Consider the following 12,221-nt stretch of genomic DNA (forward strand, 5'->3'; position numbering starts at 1 on the left):
TCAGACTTCTGTCTGTCCTTGTAAAGTGCTCTGGAGAAAATAGTATTTGACAACCCAATAGTTGTGAATGAGGGGGCTGTGTCAATGTGGTTCAATAAAGATTCCGCATGGTGAGTAACAACTGCAAATGGAGTCATAGTAACCTACAAACATTTTTTAAAATGTTAAAACAATTTTTTAAATGTTTAACCTACAAACATTTTACCTTCTGCATAGGCAAAAGAGCAGAATCATACAAGAATGTGATCAGGTACTTTTTCTGAATCCTTCACATCACCCATGTATTTTTATATCTAATTTCTGTGGAATTGTTCTGTTTTTGTTTTATTTATCTATGTATTCATGTATGCTTGTATGTATGTATGTATGTATGTATGTATGTATTTATGTATGTAGTTGTTGTATTTTCCATTCTGGCAGACAGAGAAGGTTCAGGAGTTTCTATTTGATCCTTCCTACCGTGATAGACTTCAGCCCCCAATTTGTAAGGATGCTGTTAGTTGCTGACTATGTCTATTCCAATTATACATTCAGGAACCAGAAATGAACATAGCTAAGGTCACAGATTAATTGGGGGACCAAAATACTATTTATCACTTGATATCTATAAACTCTACTTTTAACCAGTAGTCCACTGGGGCATTTTGAGATTGTAGGGATTAGTATTAACTTGAGTTAGTGTCAGTTAGGAGTCAGTGTCTGGTAATCTCAGAAAGTCTGGAATATCTCCTTCCTTTCAATATATTTCACTCTAGTATATCCTTCCTTCCAATATATTTCACTCTAGTAAATGGCTACAGGTCTTTTGAGGAACACTTGGGAGTAAGATCTACTGTATTTGCTTGAGGCAGTCTTGTAGGATTCTTCTTCAAGAGAGCCAGCCTCTTACTCTACATCAAAGAATTCTAGGTGTGTAAATTGGCTTAAGTCTGGAAACTAGATAAGAAGCTAAGATTCTCCATTGAGGTGTCTCAACTGTTTCTGGCCCCATAGTTAGAGCTTTTCTATAAAAAACTCTAGCAACAATTTAGTAGATATCCTATCTATTTAACCTCAATGGAAATGATGATCACCACAGAAAATCCATGTGGGTCAAAATTTTCAGATAGTCACTTTAATTCTTGCTATTCATTGTGGTAATTCTAACTATATATTCAGTAAGTAGGTAAATAACTGTGGTGTGAGTCCTAGACAAAATGAGCCCATTATAATATGGGCTTCAACCTTGGGCAGCAAACCAAAATACTATTTATCTATGGTATTGATGAGCACTGATTTTGACCAGTAGACCTCATTTCTGGCAATTATATACCATATACCATGTCTTCTATCACTCTGGAATCCCATAAGAATCCCATAATTTTAATGGCAGTATCTACTACCATCATCTTCAGCCTACAGAGAACAGTTACCAAAGACACTAATGTTCCCTTCATTGACGTATTTCTCAAGAAAGTGCCATCTGGACCTTTTGGGAGGATATGGTAAAGGTGCATAATAGGCAGGTTACATAAGAGAAATCAACTTCAGCAACCTTATAAGCCTTTGGATTTCTTCCTCTATAGCATGCCAAGAAGATTCTGGCATCTCAGTCTCATTGAATATAGGCCTTATTTTGGGTCAAGGTTTCAGTTTACCTACCAAGGGAACTGTTAAAACCATTCTCAGATACTAAAAATATTACAGCTAAGTAAATCTTCTAAGTATATAAATATTGACAAGTTTGAGCCAATCCAAACTTATATCCATCTTTCTTAGTCTAAAAGTTTTGTAATCAATCCCCACACATATCCTGCAGGTTTTTGTCGTTATAAATGAGCAAAAAACTTGCTATTCTCTTGGAGTACCAACAGTAACTTCTCAGTCCAGATTTGACTTGTCCTGATGGGACATGCTGAGATATGACTCCAATTTTGGGTCTAAAGGCAATGAATGTTGTACAGGTGGACCTTAAGGAAAATAGACATACCCCGTAAGCTAATTGCCTTAAGTGAAGTTATTACAGAGACTCTAAGTGAAGAAAAGCTAATATTCTTAAATAGGAGAGGGATTGCTTCTGCTGCCAAGGGAGGCTTAGAGAGATTTGTAGCTCAGGTCTTAGCTTCCATCCAAATGTAAACATTCTAAGTCTCAGGATCTCTGTTTTTCAAGAGGCATGTTAACTTTCACATAACAGACTTGGCAACTGTATGAATTCAACTTACATTTTAATCTTGTCACATTAAATTTGTAGGCTGATTTTTCATCCATATCTGTCCTGAATCTACAAGAAATCGATTCCTTCAAAGTCATCATGAAATTTTTCTTGTTTTCTGACTGCAACTTGAGTTGAGAATTTAAAGCCCTGAGGTTGTTTTTCACTTTCTACAACCTCTCCAATGCAGTGAAATGAAGTCCATTCACTGAGAGCCCTTATAGTCAACACTTACTATAATTATGGTTAAATGCAGCAGCCACTTGTTCCCTTAAAGCCCTTCCTTCAAAAGGCAACTTCTGGGACTTCATCAAAATCAAAAGCTTCTGCACAGCAAAGGAAACTGTCAAGGAAACAGAGGCAACCCACAGAATGGGAGAAGATATTTGCAAATGACAGTATAGACAAAAGGTTGATATCCAGGATCTATAAAGAACTCCTCAAACTCAACACACACAAAACATATAATCAAATCAAAAAATGGGCAGAAGATATGAACAGACACTTCTCCAATGAAGACATACAAATGGCTATCAGGCACATGAAAAAATGTTCATCATCACTAGCCATCAGGGAGATTCAAATTAAAACCACATTGAGGGGCACCTGGGTGGCTCATTGGGTTAAGCCTCTGCCTTCGGCTCAGGTCATGATCCCAGGGTCCTGGAATCGAGCCCCCTGCGTCGGGCTCTCTGCTCAGCGGGGAGCCTACTTCCTCCTCTCTCTCTGCCTGCCTCTCTGCCTACTTGTGATTTCTGTCTGTCAAATAAATAAATAAATAAATATCTTAAAAAAAAATAAAACCACATTGAGATATCACCTTACACCAGTTAGAATGGCCAAAATTAGCAAGACAGGAAACAACATGTGTTGGAGAGGATGTGGAGAAAGGGGAACCCTCTTCCACTGTTGGTGGGAATGCAAGTTGGTGCAGCCTCTTTGGAGAACAGTGTGGAGATTCCTCAAGAAATTAAAAATAGAACTTCCCTATGACCCTGCCATTGCACTACTGGGTATTTACCCCAATGATACAGATGTAGTGAAAAGAAGGGCCATCTGTACCCCAATGTTTATAGCAGCAATGGCCACGGTCACCAAACTGTGGAAAGAACCAAGATGCCCTTCAACGGACGAATGGATAAGGAAGATGTGGTCCATATACACTATGGAGTATTATGCCTCCATCAGAAAGGATGAATACCCAACTTTTGTAGCAACATGGATGGGACTGGAAGAGATTATGCTGAGTGAAATAAGTCAAGCAGAGAGAGTCAATTATCATTATGGTTTCACTTATTTGTGGAGCATAACAAATAGCATGAAGGACATGGGGAGTTAGGAGAAGGAAGTTGGGGGAAATTGGAAGGAGAGGTGAACCATGAGAGACTATGGACTCTGAAAAACAATCTGAGGGGTTTGAAGTGGTGGGGGGGGGAGGGAGGTTGGGGGAACCAGGTGGTGGGTATTAGAGAGGGCACAGATTGCATAGAGCACTGGGTGTGGTACAAAAACAATGAATACTGTTATGCTGAAAATAAATAAAAAATAAATTTTTAAAAAGGCACTCCATCCTAAACAACCACAGAGATAATTTTTAAAAACTTTTTCACTGAGGAATAATAGATATGTAATAATGTGGGGGTATTTGGATGGCTAAGTTGGTTAAGCATCTGACACTTGATCTCAGCTCAGACCTTTGATCTCAGGCTCTGTGCTGGGCTCCATCCTGGGCATGGAACATTATTTATTTTTTAAAATTTTTTTAGATTTTATTTATTTATTTGACAAAGAGAAAAAGAATACAAGCTGGTAGATCAGGAGGCAGAGGCCAAGAGAGAGCAGGCTCCCCACAGAGCAGGAAGCCTGATGTGGGGCTCAAATTTAGGACCCTGGGATCATGACCTGAGCCCAAGGCAGCTGCTTAACTGACTGAGCCACCCAGGCACCCGTGGAGCATACTTTTAAAAAATATAATATGGTATGCAAATCCCAAGTGTTTAGCTCAATGAGTGTTTACCTATCTATACTCCGTATAAGTACCACTCAGGTAAAGAGATAGAACGTTTTTATCATTGCCTGAAGACTCCTTCATGGTTTCTCTTAGTCAATAATTCCTCCAAAGGTAATTATTATTCTGATATTTTCACTATAGTTTGCATTTTTAAAATTTCACATAGATGGCATTATATAGTACATGTCCTTTTGTATCTTCTTTTGTTCAATATATCCATGAATGTTATTCATGTTTCCTTTGTAATTTATTTTTCATGGTTACATAATATTCCATTGCATTACTATATAAACATTTATTTAATCTTACTATTGTTGATATATATTTGTATTGTTTTTATTTTTTTTAAAAGATTTTATTTATTTGTCAGAGAGAAAGAGAGAGTAAGCACAGGCAGACAGAATGACAGGCAGAGGGAGAAGCAGGCTCCCCGCTGAGCAAGGAGCCCGATGTGGGACTCAATCCCAGGATGCTGGGATCGTGACCTGAGCCGAAGGCAGCTGCTTAACCAACTGAGTCACCCAGGCATCCCTTGTTTTTAGTTTTTGACTATTACAAATAAAGCCATAAATATTCTTGTTTTTTTAAATTGACCTGAATGAAGTATAACTTACATCCAATAAAATGAGCCAATTTTAAGTGTAGAGTTTAATGGTTGTGACAATGTATACACCCATGTAACTTCTACCACAATGAAGATATGGATTTTTTCATTAAACCAGTAAGTTTTCTTGTGCTGCTTTGTAATCAGTCCCCACTACTCATGGCCCCAGAAAACTATCATTCTGCTTTCTATTCCTATAGACTAGTTTTCCTTTTTCTGGATTTTCATATAAATGAAATAAGGTAGCATGTATTCTTTTATGTCTTCCTTCTTTCATTTATTATAATATTTTTGAAAATCATCAATGTTATTGTGTGTATTGGTAGCTCATTTCTTTTTTTTATTTTTATTTTTTTATTTAATTTTATTTTTTCAGTGTTCCAAGATTCATTGTTTTTGCACCACACCAGTGCTCCATGCAATACGTACCCTTCTTCTTCTTTTTTTTTTAAAGATACGTACCCTTCTTAATATCAACAACCAGGCTTAGCTAACAGCTCATTTCTTTTTATTGCTGAGTAATATTCCATTGTATGGCTATACTACAGTGTGTTTATCCCTAAGTTGATGGGCACTTGGGCTGTTTCTAGTTCAGAGTTGTGAATTAGACTACTAAGAGCATTTGCATATAAGGATTTGAATATACATATATTTCCAATTTTTCAAATTTTATTTCATTTCTTCTTGGTAAATACCTAGGAGTGGAATTGCTGGTTGCTGGGTCATATGGTAAGTATATGTTTAACTTATTAAGAAACTGCCAAAATGTTTTCCAAAGTGGTTATTCCATTCCTATCAGCAGCACGTGAGGATTCTACTTGTTCCACATCTTTGCCAATACTTGTCATTGTCAGCCTTACCTTTTTTTTTTTTTTAAATTTCAGTATGGTTAATGTATAGTGTTCTATTAGTTTCAGGTATACAATAGAATAATCCAACAATTCTGTACATTACTCAGTGCTCATCATAAGTGATTCTTAATCTCTTCTACCTATATCCTCCCCCCCCCCCATCCCCTTCCTCTCTGGTAACCATTAGTTTGTTCTCTATAGATACGAGTCTGTTTTTTGATTTCTCTCTCTCTCTCTTTCTTTCTTTGTTCATTTGTTTTGTTTCTTAAATCCCACATATGAGTGAGACCATATGGTACTTATCTTTCTCTGACTGGCTTAATTCACTGAACATTAAACCCTCTAGATCCATCCATGTTGTTGGAGCAATATTCAAGGAGGATAGCCTGAAGGATGCACAGACATTTCAGATTTTATAAAATATATTCCTTACTTAAACCAAGTTGGCAAGGATCTGAGAACCTAGACTGCAATATGTTGGCTCCTTTAAGAATTGTTTTTTTCGGGGGTGCCCGGGGGGCTCAGTCTATTGAGCAGCCGATTCTTGATTTTGGCTTAGGTCATGATTTCAGGTCATGAGATCAAGCTCCACACTGAGTGGGGAGCCTGCTTAAGATTCTCTCTCTCCCTCGGCTGCATTCTCTCTCTCTCAAAAAAAAAAAATGTGTTTTTTCTGAATTGTAGTCTTACGTGGTGCCATTTGTCTATATGTAAGGCAGTTATAAGAAAGTGTCCTAAGAAAGTGTTTCATTTCTTATAAGGCCATCATAATGGATGTTCCCTTCATTGCATAGGGCCCCATACATGAGCACTTCCAAGAGAAACTCCCGACTCTACTTTGAATCCCAAATTTCTGTATGTCTTCTTTTTCTTTTTGGAGTGGGAGGGGGAGGAGGGAGAGAGAGAGAGATTGAGAATCTCAAGCAGGCTCTACACTTGGTTCAGAGCTCAACGTGGGCCTCAGTCTCACAACCTTGAGATCATGACCTGAACCGAAATCAAGAGACATTTAACTGACTGAGTCACCAGATGCTCCTGTACTTCTTCTTTAAAAAAAAAAAAAAAAAAAAGATTTAATTCAATTCCAGTTAGTTAACATACAGTGTAATATTATTTTCAGGCATAGAATTAAGTAACTCAACACCTATATACAACATCTGCTGCTTATTACAACAAGTATCCTCCTAAATCCCCTTTACCTATTTAACCCATCCCTCTACCTACCTTCCCTCTGGTAACATCAGTTTGTTTTCTAAAATTAAGAGTCTGGGGGTTCCTGGGTGTTGTACAATCACTGAGTTCTACTCCAGAAACCAATATTGCACTGTATGTTAACTAAAATTTAAATTAAAAATTTTTAAAAAGAGTCTGTTTCTTGGCTTGTCTCTTTTCACCCCATGTTCATTTGTTTTGTTTCTTAAATTTCTTTAAATTTCTTAAATTCCACATATGAGTGAAATCATATGGTATTTGTTTTTCTCTGACTGACTTATTTTGCTCAGCATTATACTCTTTAGCTCCATCCACATCACTGCAAGTGGCAAGATTTCATTCTTCTTTTTTATGTCTGAGTGATACCTAATAGTAAATCAATCTCTCTCTCTCATATCTATATCTATATCGATATCTATAGATCTATAGATATATATCTCACATATTCTGTATCCATTCATCAATTGATACATCTGGGCTCTTTCCATAATTTGGCTATTGTTGATAATGGTGCTATAAACATCAGGGTACATGTATCACTTTGAATTAGTATTTTTGTATTCTTTGGATAAATACCTAGTAGTACAATTGCTGGATGGTAGGGCAGTTCTATTTTTATCTTTTTGAGGAAAATCCATACTGTTTTTCAGAGTGGCTGTATCAGACCTACCTCGAGAGGTAAGTAAAATCCCAAATAACCTAACCTTACATTTAAAGAAGCTAGTAAAAGAACAACAAGTGAAGCTTAAATCCAGAAGAAGAAGGAAAATAATACAGACAAGATCAGAAATAGATGATATCAAAACTGAAAAAAAAATAGAATAGCTCAATGAAACCAGGAGCTGGTTCTTTGAAGAAATTAATAAAATTGATAAACCCCTAGCCAGACTTGCCAAAAAGAGAAAGGACCCATATAAATAAAGTCACAAATGAGAGAGGAGAACTAACAACTAACACCACAGAAATACAAGGGATCCTAAGACATTATTATGAAAAACTATATTCCAACAAACTGGACAATCTAGAAAAAATGGATAACTCCTAGAAACATATACATTACCAGAACTGAAATAGGGAGAAATAGAAAACTTGAACAGACTGATAACCAGCAAAGAAATTGAATCAGTAATCAAAAAATATCCCCCAAACCAAAAAAGTCCAAGGCTAGATAGCTTCACAGGGGAATTCTACCAAACATTTTAAGAAGAGTCAATCCCTATTCTTCTCAAACTATTCAAAAAAAGAAGGAAGGAAGGGAGGGAGGGAGGGAGAGAGATAGAGAGAGAGAGAGGAAGGAAAGAAGGAAGGAAAGAATGAATGAATGAACTAAAGAAATAAAGAAAAGGAAAACAAATCCATTCTGAGGCCAGCATTGCCCTGATACCAAAACCAGATTAAAATGCCACTAAAAAAAGAGAACTACAGGCCAATATCTCTGATGAACATGGATGCAAAAATTTTCAATGAAATACTAGCAAACTGAATCCAACAGTACCTTACCTTAAAAAAATCATTCACCACTCAAGTGGGACTTATTCCTGGGCTGCAAGGGCACTTCAATATCTGTACTTCCCCTCCCAAGTTTACATTTATCTCACATACAATGTCAATAGAGTATTTAGTTATGTTTCCCTTTTCACGTTCACTGCTAGGAAGCTTAGATTCAAACTTGTTGATGACCCAGAACAAATATTTAGCCATTATAGTATACATTTGGGGCTTCATTTAGTATCCTCTCATATTTTTCTTCTCTCATCCTGCTTTTTATCTATCTATGTTCCTTTGTTGCATTTTATCTAATTAATAAGCATCCTTAAATCTTTTCTGGAACTTGGGGATACAGACAAATATTAAGTTCATAAAAAATGTATTTTTTTAAAGATTTTATTTATTTGTCAGAGAGAGAGAGAGAGAACAATCAGGGGGAGCAGCAGACAGAGGGAGAGGGAAAAGTAGGCTCCCTGCTGAGCAAGGACCCTGATGGGGTACTTGATCCCAGTACCCTGGGATCATGACCTGAGCCAAAAGCAGATGCTTAACTGACTGAGCCACCCAGGCACCCCACAAATATATTATAATAAAGCTTGTATCTATTTTTACAAATCCATTTGGTATCCTGGCTTACTTGTACCCTTCCAAATACCATTCTTAGAAATACTTTTAGTTATCAACTTTTCTTGTTTTAAGTAGCATCATAAGAAAATGTGGTAACCTTCCTATTCCCAACACCTCTTTTCTGTAGGAAGTCACCAGCAAAGAAAGTAAGGAAAAACAGTCTTAAGTGCCCATTCATGAATGGGAAAGAGATTCAGAGACAAGATGTGCATTGTAAAATACAGTGAAATGGTGAGATGTAGTCTATAGGCTGGTACCACTCTGTGACAAAGAAAGGTATAGAAACTGAGAACAGTATCTAGACAATTTTATAACAACTTGAGAAAGTAGCTGATAATAAATCAGATTTGAATCTGATAATCAAAAAATGTGGACTGGGGCACTTGGGTGGTTCAGTTGAGAGTCTGACTTTGGCTCAGGTCATGGTCTCAGGGTTCTGGGACTGAGACCGTGCCCAGCTACGCAGTCAGTGGAAAGTCTGCTTATCCCCTCTCCCTCTACCCCACCCTCCCCGTTTGTGCTCTCTCTGTCTCTCTCTCAAATAAATAAATGAAATCTTTAAAAAAATGTGGATTATATTTGGCATGTGCATTTTTCCCCCTAGCAGTCCCATCTTTATTGAGTCTCAGTCCACACTGGATTAGCAATTAAAAACAGCATCATCATACCAAACTACAACCTAAAAACTGGTCCTTCACAAAAAAATAGTTTGAGAAGCACTGTTTTAAGGTTCTTATCTTACCTTCCCATGGTCACAATCCAGGAAGAGTTGAGCAAACATTTGCCTCCGCATGTCCATTTTTATGACCTCCCGGAATTCATCTGCACAATGACAAAGGTGCTTAAGGAGTTTCTCAAACATTTCACTTTTAAAGTCTGCAATGTGTGAAGAGAGGTACTGCACAGAAAAAGAGCATAAATGAGTTGATTTAAAATAGGCTCTTTACTTGGATTTTTCCAAGGATTCAGTCAATGTACATCAAATTATTGGCTACATTTTTTTCCATATCATTTGCTTGTCACATAGATAAAAGCATTTTCATGTTAGTACTACTCTACAGCTGTGCTGCAGAGAGAGGTGACCAATACAATCCCCAAAAGCACACACCAGTAAGGCTATTTTTGGAGAAATTCACCTCTGGATCACATCAGCATTATATAGGGCAGACTTTTCACCTCACAGTATGAACTCACAGCAGTTATAAAACATTGCCTGTACATTAATAGTTCTAAAAATTGAATATAGTTTTCTTTTTGATGTATGGCATAGAAGACCATGCTTTTTCCAAGACTAGCTATGTTTAATGATTGGAGTATAAGAAATGGGGATTGTGGGTGGTGTGGTGCATAAATAATGAATTCTGGAACACTGAAAGGAAATTTGAAAAAAAAACAAATTTTTTTTAGAAAAAGGAAAAGAAATATAAATTTGGGTGCCCTACTCTAGACCAACTGAATCAGAAATTCTGGAGTGGGACTGAGAATCTGTTTTTTTCTAAAAAGCCCTCTGGAAGAAAAATACACTTCTAGCTCTTAACCAGGCTCCTTCCAGTCACAAGTGTGCAGAGTCAGAACAGAAAAATATGAGATGTCACATGATCAGAACTGTTGCCCCCCAGGATTCTTGGAGAAGGGAAATAATCTTTCTTTTTCCCTCTTAAGGAAGAGATGGCATGGGAGGGGAGTGGGGTGGTGTGCAGAGACAAACCATAAGAGACTCTTAATCTCACAAAACAAACTGAGTGTTGCAAGAGGGTATGGGGGGAGGGACAGGATGGCTGGGTGATGGACATTGGGGAGGGTATGTGTTACGGTGAGTGCTGTGAAATGTGTAAGCCTGTTGATTCACAGACCTGTACCCCTGGGGCAAATTATACATTATATGTTAATTAAAAAAAAAAGAGACCCCAGCATACTTCCACTGTTATTCTTTCCTTCTATCCCAACACTCAGAACTCTTGTGACGTTAGCTAGTGGGGGCACGTGGTTGTGGAAACCATGTATGGAAATTCAAAGTGGGCGCCAACCAAGGGGACAGGCAGACTTGGGTCTTCTTCCTCCAACTTTTATACATGGTAACTAGAAATAAATCCACCCTGGAGTCAATAAATAAATAAATAAACCTCTGGGTTATTCTTATGTTCACTAAAGGTTGAGAACCACTGAAATAGATGACATGGGACAGCTGTTCTTAATTGTTCCAGAATCCTAAAATCCTGTTTAATCCTTAATACATGAATTAAGCTTTTGGGAATTGACCACAAGGCCATTTGAGTTTTCTGGTTGTGGTAATCCTATTAAACCAAGGATTAGTTTAAGTGTTTCTCCAAGAGACACTTCAACGTTCTGGATTTAGAGCCTATGGGTTTTCTGAATGACTGTGTTCTCTAAATGTGGGCGATAGGACATGAAGACTACCAGTTGCCAACTAACTACAGATCAAATTCCAAATAGAACAATAACAGAAGTTTGCCGGTGTCTCTTGTAAAAACAAAGAAAGTGAAAATACAGGGCCTTTGTGTTTTCCTATCCTCCCGTGGTATAAATCAATTAATATCCACCAATCCTGAAATTATTGCTTAGATTAATTTAAGAATATAATGAACTATGAGTATCCTTCCACTTAATAACTATGTGAACTGCTAACCATTTGAATTGTACTTAATCAAACTATCTCCGTGTGCTGGGTCCCATTGTGATGAATTCTGGGCTGTTCCTTTCTGACTTGAAAACCAAAATTTTGAGAATATAGTAAATGTCACACTTAACAGCCTGGTATTTACTATTAAGTTTTACAGCTCTGGGCCATTGGGATTCACACTTATTTAATTGTAGACATACTTGAGAGTTGGTGCAGCAGGTAATATAAAAGCAATAGAAAGAAACTGTATTTGGAAATTAACTACTTTAGGTACTAACTTCCAAACTGCATTGGTAAGTCCTGATAGTAATAACATTTTCAGAAATACCCACAAACAAAGACTATAGACTATTGAAATACACAGATTATACTGGCTATCCATCATTGAAAAAGTGTGTTCATACAGTATTTGGTCAGAAAATTAGAAAAAGTGTGTTCATACAGCATTTGGTCAGAAAATTAGAAAATTAGATTTCCAGTCTCAGGGAACTTGTAAAAATAATTAATGCTAATTATATACTCAACAAAGCATAAATATACTTTAAGTCTTTTTATTTTTAAAAGTCAGAACCATTTGCTTAACAAATGAATTG

General features: G+C 37.0%; 1 protein-coding gene across 1 annotated transcript in view; it reads right to left on the reverse strand.

The window, feature by feature from the left end:
* Positions 1-12,221, reverse strand: part of EFCAB5 (EF-hand calcium binding domain 5) — a 162,276-nt gene that overhangs the window by 62,976 nt on the left and 87,079 nt on the right. The window contains exon 11 of the mRNA XM_082707006.1: positions 9,730-9,885. Within this exon, the coding sequence (XP_082563132.1) occupies positions 9,730-9,885 (156 nt within the window). The remainder of the gene's footprint in view (positions 1-9,729; positions 9,886-12,221) is intronic.

Source organism: Mustela nivalis, assembly GCF_964662115.1.
Source record: "Mustela nivalis genome assembly, chromosome: 17".
NCBI classification, from domain to species: Eukaryota; Metazoa; Chordata; class Mammalia; order Carnivora; family Mustelidae; genus Mustela; species Mustela nivalis.